At 36.4% G+C, this 24288-nt stretch overlaps 2 protein-coding genes and 1 long non-coding RNA gene across 3 annotated transcripts; 2 read left to right on the top strand and 1 right to left on the bottom strand.

Moving 5' to 3' along the window:
* Positions 1–5553: 5553 nt before the first annotated feature.
* Positions 5554–8215, top strand: LOC120001641 (elongation factor 1-beta 1-like). The gene is made up of 6 exons (XM_038850053.1): positions 5554–5734; positions 5819–5935; positions 6062–6134; positions 7131–7254; positions 7541–7654; positions 7769–8215. The coding sequence occupies exons 1-6, from the start codon at positions 5649–5651 to the stop codon at positions 7930–7932; spliced, it is 678 nt and encodes a 225-aa protein (XP_038705981.1). The 5' UTR covers positions 5554–5648; the 3' UTR covers positions 7933–8215.
* A 6102-nt stretch (positions 8216–14317) lies between these two features.
* LOC120001778 (PTI1-like tyrosine-protein kinase At3g15890) lies at positions 14318–19677 on the top strand. Its single transcript, XM_038850239.1, has 9 exons — positions 14318–14841; positions 15042–15184; positions 15537–15634; positions 16068–16288; positions 16694–17146; positions 17275–17411; positions 17547–17759; positions 18283–18432; positions 19181–19677. Exons 1-9 carry the CDS (start codon positions 14697–14699, stop codon positions 19445–19447), a joined length of 1827 nt encoding a protein of 608 aa, XP_038706167.1. The 5' UTR covers positions 14318–14696; the 3' UTR covers positions 19448–19677.
* Positions 14770–19235, bottom strand: LOC120001779. The gene is made up of 5 exons (XR_005469038.1): positions 19100–19235; positions 18313–18406; positions 15568–15740; positions 15134–15260; positions 14770–14900 (listed from the first exon to the last, which is right to left on the bottom strand). It is a non-coding gene; the product is annotated as an uncharacterized LOC120001779 (long non-coding RNA).
* Positions 19678–24288: the final 4611 nt, after the last annotated feature.

Genomic DNA, 24288 nt, shown 5'->3' with positions numbered 1-24288 from the left:
TAAGTGGTCTATGAGAGAGAATTCGAGTCCCAAACTGATAACCTTGTTGAAGCATAGTTTGTAGGAATTGTAGAGAAAGATTTACAAAGGATGAAAATAAACACATTTGAATAAAAGACTTTTCATTTCCATTATCAATTTCATAACTGCCTTACAAATGCGTACCAACCAACTATATACACCACAACTGATCACCGACTTAACTATAATGACCAATCCTACTAAGAAGACACGTGGACTCAAAGTTTTAAACTAAATTGAGTTAATAAATCATATAACATAAATAAAAACATTTGCACTTGTAAACTCTTTTTCACTTACTTGATAGATGTTGGTGAATAGAACCGTTGTACACATACTCGTATGCAATCAGCATGTGATTTCCTTTCTTACAGGATGCCAGCCGTTTGGTTATGTTTTTATGTCTAGCTTTGCTGAGTTTGTGAACTTCTAAATCAAAATTTTCATCATCTAGAGAGTTTAGAATTTGATATTGTTTAACAAAAATTTCTTGCCCACAATTACAGACTCAATATCCAAACTTAATTCGTGTTAGGATTCCGATGGGGGCGCTAACTTAGTTAGTTCTCCTATTTATCTCACTTTGAAGGCTTTTTTTTTTGTTCTTTCTAATTAGAACTACTTTGTCTCGTGTGAACTGCTCTATCTCGTGTGAGGTTCCTGAGTCGTAATTCTTTTGATATTTGGTAGAGCCACCTTGGTAATGATAATCTCCGCTCTGGGTTTTCTCCTCCAGTTTGGATGATCCCCACTTTATTTTGAAGGGAGTAGTTTTCATTTTAATTAAATGTAATGGCTAATTTCAATATTTTATTATGCAAGCAGAATAGTTTCCATTTTAATTCAATGCAATGGCTTATTTCAACATTTTATCATGTTCCTATCTGGATAATTATCGAGCGGCTTGTTATTGATCATGTTTAATTTACGATTGTTTCATTTGATTGCTGAAAAAATTTATTGTTCATCCATTTGCTTATTTGCTCTTGATCATTGATTATTCACAAAGCAGTCGAATTTTGTTTAGTGTTTATTTAAGTTTTAAGTTGTTAGTCGGATTAAGTTTCGTCTTCTTTTAAGTTTTAAGTTGGTAGTTAGATTTTATTTCGTCTTCTTTTAAGTTTTAAGTTGGTAGTCGGATTTTGTTTTGTCTTCTATTAGTAGTAAAAAGACGGATACTATAGTTGGTTCATGTCAAATTTTATCATAGGTGAGGATACTATATACCTAATTGTTTGTAATTCTTGGCTCAGTTTAGTTCTTTTTCACCTTCTTTTGACGATTGTCATGGTTATGATCTTCTTGCATTTCCAGGTTCTGCTTCTTAACAACAGCATGGCACTTCTTGTATATAGTGCCCTCTTTGTGCACCATGTTAATGTGAAATTTGAGACTATTTATGACGATTGTCATGGTTATGATCTTCTTGCATTTCCAGGTTCTGCTTCTTAACAACAGCATTGCACTTCTTGCATATAGTGCCCTCTTTGTGCACCATCTTAATGTGAAATTTGAGACCATTTATAAAATTGAAGACCAAACAACATAAGACACAAGGGAATGGTCCTTTGGCACCCTAGCCGCCTTCTCTCTGAAGGATCCTTCTCTAGCCATCACTGCAAATAGTTGCAAACATGAAAATGTTATGCTTCAAGTAGTACTGGTGTTTTTGTAAAACATGGACAAAATCAACGGTAAATATCAACTATAGAGTGGGAATCTTGTTCATGGAGCGGGTGAAACCCAACAAAAAATATTTATGTATTGTTGTTTTCAAGAGGTTATGCATTATTGTTTAATATTAAAAATATTGAAATAACTAAAGGTTACTATTTTTATGTATAATTCATTACTATTCTGTTATGTATATTTTTTTGTCATTAAAAATATATTTTAAAGATTTAGGGAAGTTCAGCATAGTGTGGTGCTCGTGCTCATATTTTCACCATGCTTGAAATCCCCAACGACGGAGAAAGAAAACGTTGGTTTTCTCTCGCTCAGAGAACTCTCGTCTATCGACTTAGCGTCAGTTTTATTTTGTTTCCCAAAAAATAAATATTTATATTAGTGGGCCGATACAAAGAGTTGGAATTGGGTGTCGTTATTTGCACACATAATTCGACTCATTGCACATAAATTTTTTGGAAAGGTTTATTGCTTTGTACTTGTATGGTAGTCTTAGAATCCATTAAAAATCTTGAGAAAAAAAAAAAAGAGAACACGTTGAAAAGTCTAAGTGCTAACTCCATATCAGCTTAGAAAGAATGTGAACAACCCAACAATTCCATGTAACCTGAATATTCAAAGCAAACATTTATAAGAATTCTTTAGACATTCGTAAAATGACCCAAAACCTCTATATATATGTTAAAAAATTCAATATCAACAGACACACCATGAGCATGGGCTCTATCGGTAAGAATACAACAGAAGCTTCAAAGAAGATACCTGAATGTAGTTGACGCCCATGGTTACGAATTTATGAAAGTCGGACGTTCAACGTTGATGACGCCAACGACTATTGATGAGATGAACTTATTCAATTACTAACTAAAATCATGCATGGTTAAACCAAATGATGTCTGGCCGATGATGTTAATTGGTTGGGGTGGGATTGCTGTCAATTGAGATATTAGAGATATGTGGTTGGGGAAGATGATAATAGTTTAGGATATTAAATATTATGTGATCAATATGTTAAAAGGATAATTTGGAAAGTTAAATGTGTATGTTTAAACAAAATTTAAATTGTGTTGAGTAAGTGCGGGTGCAGTGAGATGAAGTATGTTTGCAAATAATGCCCCATTATAGAAGTGCATCTTCACTGGTTACTTACATATACATTGACGAGGAGGTACTATGGTTCTGATAATTATGATCGACACCGTCACCGTCTTAAGCCCACCAACAATTTTGTCTTCCATGGGAGTCGCCTATTATTGTTATTCTTTTGAGCAACTCTTCCTGTTATTTGACAAATCTGAGCCGTACAACTCATCTGACCATCTTTATTTTTATTTTTGTTAATAAAGCTTCATCAATGAAAAAAAACAAACATCGAAGAGGGCCCATAAACTTCCATACAGTACGGGAATCAAGAATGCTAATTAGAATGCAATCTGCTCGGCCCATTTGGTTAACTGGTGGGCTGATTCCGCAGCCCAAGTCCTCTCTTAACAAATAAAAGGCTTAAAAGCTGATTCAACACTTCTATTTTCAAATCAAGACTGCTTTTACCTTCAATAACTCATCTCTGTACCATATAATGCATCATGCTGGACATTAGGGATGTGTGTATGAGAAGATATGAATGGGCCTGAAAACAACTGAGTCAGATATCAGAAGCCAAACATATCTTACCAAGAAATTTGCTGTGCTATAAGGTCTACTTCATAAGCCTTTTTCCTAGAGTTTAATATCCTCATATGTGTAGTATCCCATAAAGGTCTCGAGTTCGAACCTCTTCCATCCTTTTCCCTTTTCCCTGTATTCAACAAAAAAAAAAAGAAAAAAAAATTGAATGTCACTAATCAATAATTTATGCATAAAAGATGCAAGTTTAGGATCTGTATGGGTGAGATTTGTAGATCATTGACTAGTACGACTACCATCAAATTGGCGTGTCCGGCTTCATCGTGTCAAGATAAGCTAGTTTGCAGAGTGCTCGGCCTAACTTGGGTCCAGTAGTTGAATGGGCTTTTCATTATTACCTCTGGGCTTGATTTGTCTTACAGTGAGGCCCACCGTCAGAAGACACCCTTGATGGCCCCTCAAAGCAATACTGCAAGAGAACCGACTGATCATGCAAAGCAAAACTAAAATTTAGCAACAACAAAAAAATAAAATAAAATTGACTCTTATCAAATCCTAAACTTAATTAATTCACTTAAACAATACTCATGCACCAAGTTACATAAATGGATGGGATTGAGGACAGTAAGATGTATGTATGTAGATTTTACCTCTACATAATATGTGGAGAGATTTTTCCTTAACATTGTACTTATAATATCTCGACTTCATTCCTACAATTTTATCTGTCACAACATAATTAAAATGCTTGTTAGAACTTTCAAATTCAAATATTTAATTAAAACCTAAATTAACCTTTTAATTCATCACCTACGTTATGAGAACCAAACAACTTGCAACCACTCTTAGAAAGCTTATCAGATGCATTTAATATTATTAATAAACTAGTAAAATTTGCATAATTATTTTTTGCTAATTATTTGATTATTCCAAATTAATAAATTTCCGGCAGCGACAATGTTATAGCCTTATAGGTTGCAGGAAAAATTGAAATAACTAATTAAAATTCTTTAAAAAATTTGGGAGAGAAAATTAATTGGTATTCGAGTGCTTATGTTGTTTTACTTTGAATGTCATCTCAAATTCAACCTGAGAATTTTAAAAGGCAAAAAAAAAAAAAAAAAAAAAAATTCTTATTAGCACTTGAGCTACCGAGATACTCTCTCCTGTTTTCTGATTTTTATTTTTGCTAATGTACCTCCTAAAAGATTTATTAGTTTTTAATAAATAAATAATGTTTGCCTCGGCTTGAATACATCAAAGATGAATTTTTTTCCCTCGAATATATAAAAGATGAGCTGGATTGAAGTTCGAGAAGAATGGTATTTAGGGATGGCAAAAAAAATCGACCTTAGCATTATCCATAGGGTACCCGGTCCATTTAAAACCCGAAAACCGATCTTATAAGGTTTGGAAATGGTTTTGGTTTTGATTTTTAAACCCGTTATGGTTTAGGGTCGGGTTTGGTTTTTGATGTTGGGTTTAGGGTACCCGAACCGTTTAATTAAAAAAGTAAATTATAGTAATAACATTATAAATTATATAAAGGTATATTACTAGGATGCTAAATTTTAGCATGATCAAACATATTAAATAAAATAAAATAATATAATTATATAGATATTACATTCAACCTATAACAACATGACAAGTCATATTATTTTTTTAAAAAATTGAATTATACATTTATAGAAAAATAAAAATATTAAAAGTTAGACGGTAAACGGGTATCCGATGGTAAACGGTTATGGAACGGTTTCGGTTTTGGAAATTTAAATGGTTTTGGAACGGTTTGGGTATTGAGTAACTTAAATGGAAACGGTTTTGGTATTCACTAATTGGAAGGGTACCCGACCCGTTGCCATCCCTAATGGTATTGCTTTCATGGATGTTCTCTGATTGGGGTCTGTGTTCAGTGGTGCAGTTTGCCAAATGGGCCTCCAGTTTTTTCCGAGTCAGCACATGTACTAATAATATCTTTAAAGCCCACAAATCAGGCCCAAAAACAAATAATTTCTTGTACGTGGGCCTGGGCATGCAGCAATCGTAAGAAAGTATATGGGCCCTTGCACGGACATGGTCCACCCACTAATACTCCAAGATGGGCCCTCATCCGGCTCAATCCACGGAGGTCACTGAATCGGCAGATACGACAAATAATGTAATTTGCAAAAAGGAATATCCCGTATAACCATACGATATCTAGGGTTTGTTGTGGTCGCATATATAGACTTCTCTGGTTCAGTTAATCTCTTCTGATTTCGTTGCTCGAGTACTCTACTCCTCAGTTCTGTCTTCACCTTCGTTCATCATCAATGGCGGTCACCTTGTCAGACCTTCATACTGAATCTGGACTCAAGTCTCTCGATGAATTCCTTGCCGGGAAATCTTATATCTCTGGGTAATCTCCTTTACTTCATCTCTATCGAGTGTCATATATTGATTAAATCTTCTCAATTCGCTTGTACTTGTTTTTAATTTTCAGAGATCATATCACTAAGGATGACATAAAGGTGTACGCCGCCGTTTTGGAGAGGCCAGGAAGCGGCTTCCCCAATGCAAGCAAGTGGTACGAGAGCTTGTCTTCACATCTTGCCCCAAGGTTTGCTCCCACGACTACTGGCTATGTGTTTTATGGGATTCAGATCTTCTGTTTGTAGTTCTATTTTTCCGTGATTGTTTGGAATTAAGTGATACTGAGCTTCAAGCAATTTTGTGGTATTGGTAGCTTCCCGGGAAAAGCTGTTGGAGTGAGAATAAGTGGAAATAGTCTTCCAGTTGAACATGCCCCAGCCAAAGAGGTCTGTCTTTACCTCAAGTTGTTATTTTTACGTTTGATGTGTAGGATTTGATGTCCAGAGACCAATTTTACTCCAGTTTATTGTGATGGACTGTTGATATTAGCTATGAATGACTGAATTTCACGCCTTTCACCAATGTAATATGAGAATTGACTTGAGAGCTATTCAGATTTGAGTTGCCTTATTAAACACTAGAATCTCAAGTCTCAACTTGGTTTTGTATAAAATTGTGCAAAATTCCCCCTTTACTAGCCAATTTTGAAGGTTTGGCTTGGTTTGGCATTGTTGACAGGATTATTGCCCCATTTATTGGGAACTCCGACTGGTGTCAATCCTTACTGTCTTCAATTTCTGTTGAACTTTTGTTGATTAATGGAACCTACTCCAAATATTTATCGTCGGCAATGCCATTTTAGCTTTGGTCAGGATTTCTCTATGCCACCAATGCCTTGTGGTTTTACCTAGACATTGGTCGGGTTGAGGCAATATTTACCTTGAAAATAAGAAAGAGGGGGTTCTCTCAATCTTACTTCATCCCTCTATTCCTCTCTCTCTTGGATATCGGATCGTGGAGCTGAACAAAGAACATTAGAACAATATTTTGATATCCCAAAAGACAGACCCTGTTGTGTATCCTCAAGAAAAGCAACTACTAATGGCTACACTCATCCACTGGCAACCACTACTCCACCACCACCACCACCACCACCACCACCACAACCACCACACCGACCCACAAAACCAACCTCGCATCACAGCTTTTTATCTTCGATGCAGCTGATTGAAGATGTTGATTCTTATGGGGCTTATAAATTTTCTATTATTGGGAAGGTCATATGAGTCAACACCTTGTGGCACTGGTGGACCTCCAAATCCTTTTTTTAAGCCTTAAAAAAGTTCTTGCATCATTTGTTTATTTCTGCAGCGCATATTACAGTTTGAAATAAATTTGTTTGTGCAAAAATTGTAGTAATCTTTCGTATTTGATTTTGCTAGGCTGCATCTGCTAAGGATGAGGATGACGACGACGACTTGGACCTCTTTGGTGATGAGACTGAGGAGGACAAGAAGGCAGCAGAGGAGAGGGAGGCAGCTAAAAAGCCAACCAAGAAGAAAGAGAGTATGATTTCTTTTGAAAAATTTGAGAACTGCTCATAAAATAATAGGACGCGACTATGCTGTTTTTCCTGTTTGCACCTAATTTGATTGAAATATCTGCCCTCGTTTACCTGTACAATATATGGCACGATTTTGCCTTTTAACTTGTATCATGTTATCATGCATTGAGGCAGCGAATAGTTACATTTTGTGACCCCGTCTACTCCCATAAACCAACTTGTTTGTCATACTTTACTTCCCTGATGGTGTTCTGACATATTTTCATTCCTTATCCTTCCATTCTCTAGGTGGCAAGTCTTCTGTTCTTCTGGATGTGAAACCTTGGGATGATGAAACAGACATGAAGAAATTGGAAGAGGCAGTTCGCAGTATTGAGATGCCTGGTCTATTGTGGGGAGCATGTATGGTTCTAATCTAATTTAAATCATTTAACCATATGTATTTTTTATATCTACTTGGTGTTGAATTTGCCTTGCACATTTAATGCGACTCTTTCCTTGTTTCTTTGTCAACAGCAAAGCTGGTACCAGTTGGTTATGGAATCAAGAAGTTGCAGATCATGATGACAATTGTTGATGATCTTGTATCCGTCGATACCCTTATCGAGGAGCGCCTCACAGTGGAGCCTTGCAACGAATACATTCAGAGTTGTGACATTGTCGCCTTCAACAAAATCTAAAAACTTGAGTTATTTTACTTAGCTCTGTAACTTTATCATCTATTTTCCCCTCATATTTATTCACCTTGTTGTTCGTTTGGCTTGTTGTTCTGGTGGTTCTGTTTTACTGATTCATGAGAGTTGAAAGATATTGAACCACCTGGTCAGTTTTGCTATGTGGACTGTGTTTCTTGTCTTAGTCCTTTTGGGGTTTTAGGTAATATAGTTAAAAAATTGCAGAGACATGTTTGGTATGGTGGTTAAAAAGGTTTCCAAATGGTATTCACATAACTTTTTTTCCCAATATAAGTATCCTTTCATAATTTTGACTGCTGTAATTGATGTTCCGTAGTTTAGGATTACTGTAATTATTGTAGGTAAAGACAGCCTTGATTTGATACTTGGTTTATAGAAGAGTAATCAGCTTTTGTTTGTTGGACTTGGGTGGATAATGCAAGAGTTTATCATAACTAGGAATGTTTTGGTTTATCATATCTGATGTGTTCCAACTTCCATGCATGGAAATTGCAAGAGTTTCTATGAGGAACAATTTTTTTTTTTTTTAATTTTGTGAAAAAAGTTTATTCTTTCCCACATATCTATGAAACACCACTGTCATTAAACTTGATATTTAGATTATCCTTTTGGGTAGAGAAATGTTGGGGTGGCTGACACTACAAGTGGTGTTCCTGTACTATTCCGATGGTCAAAAGACCACCCTTCTTCCATGGGTGTTTTAGCCACTCAAGTACCCAGTAACACTACAGGTCTCTATCAGATGCCACAGTTTGGGTTTGCTGTCCATGTGGTTCTGATACTAATTTGGATCGGACAAATTCTGTCATTTAGATCAGACAGCGGAAAGTTGTGGGGTAGTATAAAAAAGTGTTTTTGTAGTGTGTAGATAAAATTTCTCTATACTAGTTGCTCGGACTATGTTAAATGGAGTACATAAGATTTCTCTTGCATTGTACATGATGTCTTGTGATTTCTCTTATGTCTCTGGATTCTGGTCTGTCCACAGCCCTGGGTTCTACATGGAGATTAATTTTGTGTACTTTTTCAGGCAAAGGGATGGGGTCCTCTTTAAGGACAGGTTGTGCCTTAAAAATATCCTCTATTTGGCCTTTTTTTCCCTCCTTTCTTCTACTTCCTTTTGCATTCCCTCCTCATGCCTTAACCAGAAGTCTTCAGCTGGAAAGGCTAAGGTTTTGTGCATTGCTTGGGGTCAGGTTTTACGCATTGTTTGGGCCCAGGTTTTGGGGAATCACAGGATAGTCAGTGCCAGTGGTATAAGGTTTAGCCCTGGGAATCCTTGCTCTTTCATCTTCCAATTGATTCTGCATAATTTCAGTCACATATTTCCTCTCTTTCTGAACGCCTCTTTCCTTTGTGTGGAGGTGGAGGTGGAATGGATTGAGTGTTGGATTTCTAGGCAATGGTTTGATTCCGAATTCAACGGTAGCTTATCAAACACTAACAGATCAATAACTGCAGCGGCCAGTGGAATCCTCTCATACATGGCAAAATGAAATTCTTGAGGTTTTGTTACTTGTTTTTTCCCATTGCAGAAAATCTCCAGCTCCCCTTTGCTTTCAAATATCTTCTTATTCAAAGGCCTTGCCTTGAACCTTGAACCTTGGAACCTTTACAAGTTCCTCTTGCTCAAGTTCAAAACTACTTTTCACCTTGCTTGTTTCAAATTCAGCCTCTTTAGTTCTTGTCAAAGAGAGTAGGATTACGTCAAAAACTTGATGTGAATTATTCGCAAGCGGACAAGCCGCACAAGTAATAAAGAGTGAATAGAGTATCGTTCCCACGAAGATATGTTGACAATTTCAATTCAATGTTAATCCAAGTAATTAGCACACTAAAATGGCAATGCGAATTGTTGATTATATTTTATCTAATGCTAAACAAGTACTTAAAAGATTACTAAGTAAATGACAATTTGAGTAATTAACCAAACAACAACAAGAAATTGAGTTTTCAAGAGAAGTAAACAATAGGGTTCCTAATTTCACCACCTCTTATCCAATCGAATTCCATCGATTCATTAATTCACAATTCTCAATTTAATTGTTGACAATCGATTTCCCAACCCATTCAATGTTCTATTCCTAGATACACCGAAAGTGTTCTCAATATAAATCTCTGTTATTTCCAACACTCGGATTAGTATATTGAAAACTAACAATGGAAATCATTTAACAATTGCATAAGTCATAAACCTATATTCCTATGGTTCATGCAACCTATGTTCTCTATGGATTCTTGCAACCCTAGGCATATCCTTCCGGTCTCAACCTAGGCTCAAAATCATTCAAATGGTGATCAAGCATTTGAAAGCAATAAGCACATCCACAGAAAATCAATAACACAAAGAGAGATTCAAGAACAATAAATCAATTTCATTCAATCTTCAAATAGGGGTTCCATTAGGACCCCTAGTTAGAGGATTAGTTCCTCATAACCAAGGAATACAAATCAAAATCCAAAATAGCAGTTATTAAATACAAGACAAGGAAGAAATAAAGAGAAACCCCTGGATTCCCCTTGCTCCAACACAATGGCTGCTGTAGAAGCAGCTCCAAAACCCTTGATTTTGCTTCCAAAAGTGAAAAGTTCCTAAAACCCTAAAAATCTATGCTTTTATACTCCCAAAAACTTTCAAGTCGTTTTTCTAACAAGTTTGTGTCGTTTTGAATTGGACCCACTTGAGTTTAGGACAATTTCGGGCATTTAAAGATCTTCAGAATCACGATTTGGAATGGCCGATCAATCTTCCAACAATCTACTTGAGAAGGTGAATGGTTTGCACTTGTCGGATAATGCCTTCATCCTTTGCTTAGAAGAAATTGAGAGAAACCTCATACCTTGAGTGGACCAAGATGAAATAGCTGCAGGATTGAGGAGAGGGACGTAGAAATGCACAATGACCAAAAGCACTCTCGCAATAGCCAGAAAAAGGCGAAGAAATAGTAAATGTACTTGAATCTCTTTCCATCTATTTGGCAAAATTTACTTAACCTCTTTCCATCTATTGAACCTCTGTTGGTGCTTCAACAAAATTTACAAATCATAAACCAGAATTTGCATTTGGGGTTTTGGGATTGATACTGATGCATGGTTTTACTGTTCCATTTAACATATAAGAGAAATCACAACACATCATGTACAATGCAAGAGAAATCTTAGGTACTCCATTTAACATAGTTTCAGTATGCTTTGAGATAAGGGGAAAAGAAATAGATACTCCACTCCATATCAGACCCGCTCCAGATCGACCCCCGCTCCATAGTGACTCCTCCTGCTTTGTCTAAAAGCCCCTTAGTTAACAGTCAAGCAAAAGAAAAACCAAAGAAACCCAGGAACCAAGCCACAAACCACTTAGTTAACAGCCAAGCAAAAGAACAATAAGCCATCAAGGTATGACACCCTATCCTTCAAGTAGCAAGAGGGGATAGCCTATCAATTATGCTGACTTTGAATTGTCTAAGGTAGAGGCACACACTGATGCATTGTGCACACATGTATGAGCCACATTTATTAGCTGTGAGACCTAACAATTCCAGAAATTAATTCATAGGATATGAACCTTAAAAAAAAAAAGAAAACATAGGATTACCATTTGTGAATTGATACTCGATGGACGATGTTTCTGATTCCCAAACCTCCCACTTCTGGATCTGATCAACCTTTCACAAGCAGTTCATCAGGCCTATCCAAGTGGGGTCATAGATTTGGGTGAGTCACATTTGCCTTGGCTTTAGTCAATCTGTCAATGCAATGGTGAGGACGCTATAAAGAACATGGGATATAGCAAGGACAACTATAAAAATACGCTGTGGCTTCACCTTTGATTGTGAAATTCATGGTGCTTTGTTCTACAGTAACGACAGAAAACCATCAATTCAGTTCGTGGAAATTGCATCAAGCTATATAAACATCTTCTATAGTCCATAGACTATAGATCACAGATTATGCAATACCAGAAATACAGGAAACCATCAAAAATTCACAGCGTATGCAAGGTAATGCAGTAAATTCTAAAAGATCTAATCTTCACTTGAAAAACCCTGGAGAATGCAATGGAGATGGCGATGGATGTGTTTTACTTGTCTGCTCGAGACCTTTTTCTCGACATACTCAGCACCAACAGATATAATGATTGAAGTGATAAGAGAGGGAAAGAGAAATCGTGAAGAGGAAAATCATATTTTAAGTCGTGTACATGTGTCAATCATTCGTGTTCATTATTGCTCAACCATCGCGTCGTAGATGAAGAGGGTAAAAGCATCCACATCAGATTACCTAAACATAAGTCTATCTATAAAATAGGGAACAAATATAGAGAACTTGTCAAAAAACACTCCTGCATCAGATTCCCTAAATATCCCCTATTATCAAGACTTGCTACAATGATTCCTTACATCTAGGGAACCATTGTAGCATTACTTAACCATAAAATATTAATATTTGTTTCACTTTTACAGAACATAAAATAACAATATTTATAATTAAAGTCTCTATGCAATACCGGCATGTTTTCAGCAAGTAGCATGTGAAAAGTAGTAGAAAATGTTGTTAAAAAATGTCTTGAATTATGTGCCAAAAATACCTGTTTGGATGAGAGGTAGCATAGTAGTATAAATGCTACTAAAAGGGCCTTACCAAACTGACCCTAATTTTGGTTTGATGAATTGTTAGTTTGTTCATGCTATGTCAAGTGTTAATTAGCTATGTTTATTGATAATTAAATCATGATGCTTAGCTACCATCTAGGTTTGATTATTCTGATGCAAATTGCGATAGATGTCCATGTCCTATTTGAGACAATTTTCTTGCAATTAATACCGGAGTTACTTAGACATAAATGTCATGTGTTAGGGCTTTGTGATCGTTACGTAAGTTACCAAATATCCTAATGCGTTCTTGATTGTCCTAGTCAATCCAGATGTCATGGATGGTTGCAATTAAGGACAGACGTGGTAAATTATATGCCCATGACTATTACATAAATTAGGGGACTTGATCTTTGATATGCATGAATGAATTAATATTCGGAAGCACTACATGTCCATAATTATCCATAATCTAGGTGACATAAGAAGAAGTGTAAGGGATCATTTAATACTAAATGGTCCCCACACTTCTTCTCATGCCATCTAGATTATGGACACTTATGGACACCAAAATTATGGACACATATCATTTTGGATTAATATTTATCGTCTAAATAATTTAAATACAATAGAGTTGGTGAAATCGGATTCTCAGTTCACTTTGTTACGAAGAGTTAGAATTACAGTTACTTAATATTCAGTTCTTGCAGATACGAGACTTGTATTTGTCACTTCTATATTACCATTGATTCGCGCACTTGCGAATGTAATTTGAATTTGAAAACGCTATGTTATAACGGATCTTAAATCCCACATCAAAGCCCAATTTGACACAAATAAAGCTATATACTTCGGATTCGGTCCAGCAACACTGCTGGCACCTCTCGCGTATCGTACACGCGCGTCTTAGACCCTGTATAGTGTGGGCTTGGGCTTTCCAACTCACATTCAAACAGGCCCACTTCAATGCTGCCAAATACTGGGCCTGTGGTAGATGTAAGTATACGAGGAAAAAAAAGAGTATCTGCGAATGATAATTTTTTGAATTTCATTTACCAGCAACTGTTGGACAAGCCGCAGGTTCTTCCTTCAATCCAGTAGTTTCCCATTGCTATGTCATCATTTATGGGCCGACAAGCGGCAGATGATGGCCTTTTCTTTGCCGGACTTGGGCAAAGAAAGGGCTATTACCGTCAATTAGAAGGCCCGGTTGGAGCCCATATTTGAACAAGTTGTTCCACTTTCCGACGTGAATCATGTGATTGATAAGCAGCAACCCTGGTGAGGTGATGTTTCAAACTCTCAATAGCAAATATGATTGTTAATCACAAGGATTTAGTTTTTAATTTATTAATTTAGAAAGAGATTGATTGATTATAATCATAAAAAGAATCAGATTTAGCCCTCGTATTATCAACAAATTGCTAAATAAAGAAAGATATAATAATTGATTTTTCACTCGTTTTCAATATATTTTATTTTTATTAGTGTTATATATATATATATTTTTTTTTGAAACAGGGGAAGGGGTAAGATTCGAACCCACGATCTACGGATCTAATAGGTGGGTGATCTCTTACATGCAATGTCATTTCCGTTCAACCAATGGCTCACTTGTAGTGCTATATACAATATACTAGCTGTTGCTCGGACTGTGCACATCATGAACTTTTTCTCTTTCTTAATTTAGATATAGATTGAATGATACAATCATATAATAAGAATCAAATTTAAACCAATTAGTATGAAATTGAGAGGCACTAACTAATTCCCTACAAACCTCACATTTTAAGGGGAATTTCAGATGCCACGTGGCACACAGATGGACCCAACCAGATTATTATACTCACCAATCTTGCATTGAAGGGTTACTGGCAACGAAAAAATAAAATCCTATTTAGGTTGTGTTCTTATGCGACTTTGTTTTGGTCGCATTGGCATTTACAAAGCAAGAGTTGATACTTTAGACTGGACCATCTCTCCTGTACATTGGTGAATTGGTTGTTCTTAGCAATTATTTTGCCGTCATTAATTACATGCCTAGATATCCCCGAGGCCCAGAATCCTTTAGGCCATTGTTCCGGGTTACATATTTCTTGCTCCGGCTTGTAGGAACTCCAGAATCCAGTCACAGCTTTTGAGTTTTGAGCAGCCATATCCATGGAAGCTCAGAGGGTGGTGTTGATCCAGGATGCATCAAAGGAAGTCAGTCCAGGTGCTATCAGGTGGGCACTGCACGGCTTATCACTGAAGCCTGGAGATGTGTTCATCCTCGTAGGAATTCTTCAGCAGGTTAATAACCCTAGTACGTTATCCTTCATGAAAGCTAGGAAGCTCTGCAAACATATTCATGTTTTCTATCTCCTGAAACAAGGGAGACAAAAAATGCATGATTAAATCAGAATTAGAAACTACCATGAACCTCCAGTCAAACAATAAGGAAATATTTTTGATACACTTATCTATTTACTAATTTTTGGGTCATATTTTGATTGATCTATGTAGTGGGATACAAAAGCAGAGTGGATTCACATCCAATCATCGGAACCAACCAGAGAATTGTTGCCCTAGAAAAAGCAAGGAAGAGGGAAGAATACGAGAACAATGTGGAACTTGTTCAGATTGCTAAAATGTACGAAATCCAGAAGGTATCTAACTGCCATCTACCTGCCTTTCAATTTCACTGTATGATTCTTTCAGCCTCAAAGAAGCACCTGCTGCAAACTGCACCATTGAACACAGACCCCAATCAGAGAACAGCCATGAAAGCAATACCATTATTTTTGAACTTCAATCCAGCTCATCTTAATATTCAATGCAAAAAAATATTCATCCATGATGTATTTGAGCCAAGGCAAAGACTTTTTATTTATTAAAAACTGATAAATCCTTTTAGGAGGTATATTAGCAAAAGCATAAAATTAGAAAACAGGACAGAGTATCTCGGCAGCACAAGTGCTAATAAGAATTTTTTTTTTTTTGGCCTTGTGAAATTCTCAGGTTGAATTTAAGATAGAGGTGGCAAGCGGACCTTCACCAAGTGCAATTGCATTAGAAATGGCAGGAAATCTGAAGGCCACATGGGTGATACTTGACAGGTAGGCAAAGGACAAGTCACGCAAAGCTGGTAGTTTTCCTACAATCTGGAAGACAGAGTCACTAGATGACCTTGCCAGTGACACTGCAAAGATAAACCACTACAGCCTACATAAACAAAGCTCAGCTTAGTTGAAACTATGATAGTGTATGTGTTTCAGAAACTTAAAATCTGCAATAGAGTTTCCCTTGGCTTGTGTGCAAGAAATAAATAAGTTGGGAAAAAAAAGTTGGAGCTTAGTGGAGTGCATCTAAGTTCCTTAAAGTTTTTGAACAAGAACTTATAATCTCAAGTCAGATAACAATAGCCAGAGTAACAGGGCAATTGCCACTAAATAATCTGATTATCGTAGAACAATAACTACAGTACTGAGGATACATAGCTGATTATGTGACACGATTTACTAGTGATCTAAATTCAATTTTGCAATACAGGCAGATGAAAAAAGACAGAATGTACTTCCTGGAGAACCTTTCATGTGGAATATCGAGGATCAAGCGTGATAACAAGATTAAGCAATTGAGAGGACCCAGAGCAATGAAAAGTAACAAGTTTATAGGTGACGAAAGACGTAACAGCAAATTCACTTACGATGAAATGGTGCCAGGACTCCCAGAAGAGAAAGATCTTTTCAGCGTTGAACTGCTGCCAACAGGTAAGAAGGAAAATATTTGTTATACCATATATTTGTTAAACTAGAGAAACAGCATCTCAATAACTGCATACATCCACCATAATCAGATTCCACCAGCATTGAGAGAGCCTTGTGCACCTAGCTAATTTCTTCTCTCATCATGAGACTAAGATAATTTCTGCTGATACATCCATTTATTGGCTGCTTTTCCTTTGTTTACGACTTTTTTCTTCTTCTTTTTAGTTTTTCCACTTTCTTCTTGTCTTTAAAGAGTGGCTATAAAGGACAGAGGATTAATGTATAAAGCAAATTTCTGATGCACCTAAGGGAGTATTCCTAAGTATTAGGGACATCACCTAAAGTGAAAATCCAATCTAATATTAGATACTATTATGGGCAATCATAATATATGATAACTGGTGATAGGCCAAACAGAAGATGGTCAAGCAAGTGAGGTTCAAGAATTGACACAAAGCAACAGCACCAATGACACCATGAAGCAAATAAAATCTAAGCAAATGCTTAAAGAGTCAACATGCGTCATCTGCAATAATCGACAGCCAAATACAGGATGGAGAACAGACTTCACGTACGCTGAAATCCAAGCTGCGACAGACTGGTTTTCAAGAAAGAACTCTCCGTCCATAGGACTTGGATTTTCTTTCAGAGGTCAGCTAAAATGTGGGCAAGAAATTTTCGTTAAACAATATCAAGTTTTAAACTCTATAGAAGAAGAGAAATTTGATTCTGAAGTCCACAAATTCAGCAAAGCTAGACATAAAAACATAACCAAGCTGCTGGCAGCATGTAAGGAAGGAAATGACAGGCTGCTTGCATACGAGTATGTGTGCAATGGTTCTCTTGACCAACATCTATCAAGTAAGTGAAAAAGAGTTTAAAAGTGCGCATTTTTTATTTATGATACATGATTTATTAACTCAGGTACTTCCCAAGCACTTTAAAAGAGGTTTGAGGTTAACACTAGACAAATTTGTGGTATGATGCAGAGCCCCTGGCTTGGATGGAAAGGACAACAGTACTGCTGGGTGCATCCAGGGGTCTCAACTACTTACATGAAAGCAACATAGTTCACAAAAATATAAGAACAAGTAACATTCTTCTAAAACATGATTTTGAACCACTGGTATGCTGCAAATCTTAGATGCCATAAAAACATTATATATAATTAAATATACAATTTTTAGGAATAACTAAAGATACATTTGAAAATAGTTTCCACATCAAATACCATTCTGAATTTTTAATGTTTTTTTATCAGCTTGGAGATTTTGGGCTTCCAAGCACACAATTGCATCATATCTCAGAGGGAACAACAGCTAGAATTTCTCAATACTTGGCACCAGAATATGGAGAGAAAAGGAAATTCTCAACACAGACAGATGTTTACGCCTTTGGCGTGGTTGTGCTGGAGGTGATCACAGGCATAAAGACTACAGACATGATACAAGGGGAAAAGAGCCTTGTGGAATGGGTAACAACCAAACTTTTTATTTCAATTAACATTCTTAGTTTTCAAGTTTACTAGATACATAATTAATATAAGCCTTTTGTGCTGAATAAGTATTCATGGATATCTTGGGGAAGACCTCCCCATTTGAAAATCCCACAACATCTACTAAATTTGTTCCGCACATCCTGTGAATGTTCACAAAAGATGTGAAGGATTGCTATTCAACCATTCAGCCAGGTCGATTGTGAATGCATAATAACTCAATAGACATTCTAATATCATAATGATGCTACACTCAGATGTCAAGATTTGAGCTACTATCATTTTTAGGTGTTGTTGAAAATCCAGGTTTTTTCTTCTTCTTCTTTTCTTTTCTTTTCTTTTTCTTTTCTAATTTGCTTTGTAATGTTGAAATCCGGGAGTAAAGAAGGGTAGATGCACTTTGAGGGAACAATAGAGTATCTAAATGGCCCATTAAGATTTCTGTTTTTATTTTGTGTAGGTTGTTTAATTAATCTCATAGAATTTATTTATGATATCACAGGCAACACCACTACTGAAAGAAAGAAGGTACCTTGAGTTAATTGATCCCAGAATCGCCAAGTCTCATGATGTCTACCAACTCTTCTGGATGGCTCGAGTGACACAGAAGTGTCTAAGCAAGAATCCTAAGAAAAGATTGACCATGGATAAGGTAAACTCCATTCACCAAGAGAACAATTCCTCCCAAGCTTTGCAAAAAACAAAAAAAAAAGTTTCAAAAAATCAACATGTTGTTCTTATCATTTGCATTGGCATCTAAGGTGTTTGGCATATCTAAGATGAACAGACAAGGAAGAGCGAGCCAAATTATTTAGAAGTAGGTTAACAATGGCAATGTAGACTGCAATTCTTTGACAAAATGATCAGATTCCAGAAAATATTAATGATGGTCAAAGCTGAATTGAGGTGTAATACTTTGGATTATTGTCAATACTTTGAATGTAAGAAAAAAAAAAACTAATCTCAGAAATCCTTTGAAAGAGTTAGATTCTGAAGAACAAGGGACGGAATTAAGAATCCACAAATAAACTGTCCAGATTTAGGGCTAAACCTTAGCAGCTTATTTATAACTTAAGCCAGAAAAGATACAAAACTATCAGTTCATAACGAATAGATGAAGCCAATATGGAGTCGCAAACTTAAACATTCACCAGAAACCCTTGATCATATAGCAAATCCCACATAAATTCATGTTCTATTTCAACTAGCAATTCCAATTCAATAGTTTTTAACGGATGTGAAATCCCAAAGATGAAAAATATATACAGAGCACTAGTTTATTAACAAAAATTAGGGCTTTCTCTGAAGAAACACAAAACCAGACACTTCTTCATTGCTCTGCAATCTTCATTGCATCGGATGTTGTGCAAACGACTCAATGTTTTCTTCTCTTGTCGCAGGTGGTCTCTGCTTTGGAAGAAATCATAGAAAGGAAATCGAGTCACGTACTCGAAGAATTATTTCCGACGAAATGGTATTCCGGACGAGGGATCTCGAACTGGAATGGCTTACGAGGGTTTGGAAAAGCAACTGAAGACGTAAGCTTCACGAGCCACAGCAGATCTTCATCCACCTCTTCAACATCATCAACCACAAACAAAATTTCTCTTCGTAGATCGAAATCGGAAAGCAGAGGTAGAGTTCTCTACGCAGAAATGCTCAACTGACCCGTTGGGAAGCGGTTTTTTTTGTCGTTGAGATTTTAAGTAATTAAGATTATATAGTAATAATTATGGGCCTGAAGTTTGGTCCCTAGCCCAATTAGTGGGCTCCTCACGAGGCCCCCGAGTGTTACTTGGGCTTCTATTTTAGACGAAGAAAAAACTCCGAATACTAATACGGTGATGCATCGATGGTCCATGCAGTATGAGTAATGCTAGTGTCTTAATATTGTGCCTCATTTTAACCCTCAATTCATATGTCGCATGAAATATTCATCGACTATGAACATAAATGTAAGATCCATCAAACATCGAATATGCCGTATGATTAGGGTTAAATTGTGGGAACGAAGCATTTTTCATGTATATGAGGGGAAAATCAAAATAGACTAAATGTTAAAAAAAAGGGAAAAAAAATTAGTTAGTATTATTGAGGATAACTTCATGGAATTTAGTGTATTTCTAAGCACAAATAGAAACAGCAAATAATAATTTGAAACCTCTATCATTAATAAATAATTTTTTTTTGGCTATACACACACATTTCATCATGAAAGTTAACAAAATGACTCGCTCAGAGGTTTATTAGGAGATAAGACTGAGGAGATGGTCAGGTTATCTCTTATAGAGTGTGGAAGATTAGTTGAATTTTGACTGTTCTCTTGGAAAATCAAGAGGACCAAAAAGTCAAATATCTCAAAATTAAGCAATTCATGAGGGCTTTGACTTCTTAAATTCTCTACTGGAAACAACGTTTATATATATATATATATATATATATATATATATAGATATAGATACACACACAAACATATACATATATATGCTTTGGCGATCACACTGGTCTTTTTATTACTAAAATTTCAGACATTTAGATTCATATACGTGGTATGTGAATCAGATGCATTACAAAAATCCAACGTTTATGATGTGGTTAGTGTAATATGCCTACACTAATATATTGAACAAATACACCTATAGTGCAATTTTTTTAAATCGAGAATGACAACATACAAATTTATCTTTTGGATGTTCGAATTGGACTTAAACTCGCCCGTAGACTCACATGCACAAAAATTTATCACATAACGATATGATAAATTAGGTCAAAACTTAACTTGTGGCCACGAGAGTATTGATCCAAGTGGACCAATGAACCATGGTGCAAACAGATGAACATACTTATAGGCACACATTACTCCATACATATGCATATCCATAGTTGCATGTATCTGGTCTGGCTACATATATTACATCCAAATTAAGTACAAAGATCGCATTCCTAAATTTAACGAACTTAATCACTATTTTGATCATCAACATTGTTAAATTTATATATATATATAGATTAATTGTTTTAGAAAAACTAAAATAAATGTAGCATGCATAGTTTTGGCACGCATGTTCAAGCTTAATTAGCTCAATTAAAACTTGTAAAATAAAGTTCAAGGTCAAGCTTAAATCAAATATGTATTGGTTAACCTCAACTTGAATACTATAATTAGACACTCTAAAAGTCTCCAATGTGAATATCCCTAAGCCAAACCGTATGGACTTGGAAGGTACAAATTTTGATTTCCATTGAGAAATATACCCTTGTGGCCACGCATTAGACTTTGACTCAATTTACTCTATTATCAGGTAGGAAATTAAGTTTTTTTTTTCATATCAAATGTTCAAATAGCAAAACTTATATGATGTTATTGTCAGTTCAAAAAAAGTCTATAATATAATTTGTTCCTCTATGTTACAAGGATTCACGAGCCTTCATACACATGAAAACTTATGAATAGTTAGCCACTAGTGCTCTAATCATATAGTGTTGGCATGCTTGATATATAATGATATAATGTAATAGACTATAAATGAATGTAAAATTGTGGTTTAATGTATAAATTCTTATTATTGCTGATTTCAGCAGTCCATATCGTAAATCATGCAAGCAATCCATGACAAAAATATATGACCACCTAACCAAGAAACTGAACAGAAGCTGTAGTGGGAAGGTTTCCTTGAAAGACTATTCAGTATTCATTGAATTAATGTAAATTGAGTAATAATTAAAATAAAATAAAATAAATCTGTTATAATTATGGAAACGTAATTAATTAGAGAGAATTTATCTCTTGACATAATCCCTAAGATTTCTTTCTTCTCCCTCTCTCCCTTAAATTTAGGCTTCTCTCCATCTCTTACCTTACCTCAATCTCTATCTCTTCTCACTCTCTCTTGTTGTTCCCTTCTTTTGTACTAATCTAAAAAACCCTAGCTAGCTCATCTCACTGTTAATTAGCTCCTTGATTTCCTTAATCTTATCTTATTCAATCAGCTCACAAATGGATCCTTATGAAGACAATAAGGAGAAGATTAAACGAACCGGTTGTAATGATTACCAGGAGAAGAAGAAGATTCGACCTGCAGATCACGATCAAGAGGTACTTTAAAGTTTAAAACCCTAATCCTAGCTTATATATAACTCTATCAGGACTGGTAGTTATTCTTGATTTGTTTATCTATTGTATTCATGTATATATCTTATATATATGCTTCAATCAGCTCAGAATGAATTCCGATTATCATCAACATCAAGAGGAGGAGGAGGAGGAGGAGAAGATTAATCGACCTGATCAAGATCATCGTAAAGACGAGATTCGACCTGAGGATGATGATGATGATGATGAGGTGCAAGATGAAGCTGCAGCTCCATCGGAGATCCAGACCTTGCGTATCAAAATCAAGCTCCCGAAATCAGAACAACAAGACAAACTACAGCAGTGTGCTTGCACAGAGTGTGGGAAGGTCTTTTCGTCTAGAAAAGCATGGGGAGGCCACTCGAAGATGCATCTGAAAGAAGAAAAGGAGAAAGAAAACTTAAAGAAGATTCGAAATAACCAGCTGATGATCAAGTCCAAGAAGCTTCAAAATTCCATCTCCAATAGTGGCGGCGGAGGCGGTGGTTGTCGGATTATTAATGCCGGAGATCCGGTTTGCTCTATCTGTCACAGGGAGTTCAAGTCACAGAAATCGCTGTTTGGACACATGAGGTCACATCCTGATAGAGGCTGGAAAGGGATTCGGCCTCCGGTGGTGCAATCCGGTGCTGCTGCTTCAGCATCTCCGTCACCGAGTGCTACTGATGTCGTTGGATACGTTGATTTATCGAGAGATTTGATAGGGTGGACGCAAACTGGGAAGCGAGGTCGACCGAGTACTTATTGCGCTGCTTCTTCACTCATGAATCTCGCATACTCTAATCCTACCTTAAGAATAATCAACAGTACTGGAGTTCGAACTAAAGAATCTGCATCAAAGAGAAAGAAGATCACAATTTCAGATTCTAAAGCATATTTGAAATCTAGGGATTTGAAAATTGAAGGAGAAGAAAAATCGCATGTTCAGGAATTTAAGTGCAGCGCGTGCTGCAGATCGTTCGCAAGTTTTCAAGCACTTGGAGGGCACAAATCGTTTCACAGCAAAGAGAAGATCGGTGCCAATAATGTCGTCGAGTCTTCAATGGAGGATCATTCAGAAGCTGAGGAAGAAGTCAATATGGCTAATGACTCGGAAGAGAGCGAGGAGGCGCACCAGTGCGACGTTTGCGACAAGTCGTTTTCAAGTGGTCAGGCTCTCGGTGGACACAAGAGGTGTCACTGGAAAGGACAAGCTGATCAGGTGGCCTCGTCGTCGGGAGAAGAAAATCAGGTTGTTTCGAATTTTGCGGCCAACGAGCCTGGTAGAAAGATCCTAGACTTTGATCTGAACAAGCTTCCTTACATGGACGATAAAGAAGAAGAAGAAGAAAGATGACGATTGATTTTCGGAATTGCATGCGCGCAAGCTTCAATAAGGTCAGTTCGTGCAATCACTACTATCACTAGCTCTGCTGTTTTGGAATTCATCTTTTGATTTCAACAATTGAATTAGTTCCATCGATCGCCATTGATAGAATTATATGCTATCTTTATGACTTGTTTCGGTTACTAGGGTTTAGGGTTTAGGTTACTGTTTTACCTGACGATGAACTGATTTATGTATGTGTTTCATGTGTGTAAGCTGGTTTAAGTCAGTTTGATCCATGAGCTCTCCGGTATATGTTTTTTCATGCATCTTTTCTTGAATGAATGTATATAATCATCTCTTTTTTCTGAAGTTAGACTATTTTTTCCTATATAATGTTTTAAATGAAATTATTTCTCCAGACCAAATTATCGAGATTGCAAAAACCAATTGGGCCAAGCCCAACGTCTTCAAATAAGGCTATAAGGGCTGGGTCCCATTTCATTCTGTATTCCTTAGTTGAACGTAGGTCTTATCCCTTTCTTGCCATGGGAAAAAATGCATAGGTCTTATATACCATCAATTTCATTCAACTTCCCCAATAGTTTTGAACATGTTCTATCAAATCCATGAACAATCAGGGCTTTTCAAGTCCTCTACTAGTGCAATGAGCCCACACATGGATTTTCCATGTGTTTTGTTTGGTTTGCTGCGGATAAAAGAAATTGACAGCTATTTCGGGCACAGCATTATCAGTTCTACACTAGTAGATGTGAAGAATTCATCCAAACTGTTATCAGTTCTACTAGTGTAGATGCCAAGAATTCATCCAACCTTGAAGTTCAAACGCCTTGGCCATGACCTAACTGCAGCTGAATTTAACCCCTATACACAGTCAAACTCGTGTCTGCAGGATCCTCCAATTCCAGTGATATACAAAACAACATATGACAAATTCTCCAGTTACTGCAATGACATTGGCTTTAGTTACATTGCTCAATTACAAGAACTGATCATCAGTTTCATGGTTCGGCAACTTCCAGCGTAACATAGTAATTATGATTGAAACA

Source organism: Tripterygium wilfordii, chromosome 7 (assembly GCF_013401445.1).
Source record: "Tripterygium wilfordii isolate XIE 37 chromosome 7, ASM1340144v1, whole genome shotgun sequence".
Classification (NCBI taxonomy): domain Eukaryota; kingdom Viridiplantae; phylum Streptophyta; class Magnoliopsida; order Celastrales; family Celastraceae; genus Tripterygium; species Tripterygium wilfordii.
Note: the sequence above shows the minus strand (reverse complement) of the source record. Positions and strands in the feature narration are given on the sequence as shown.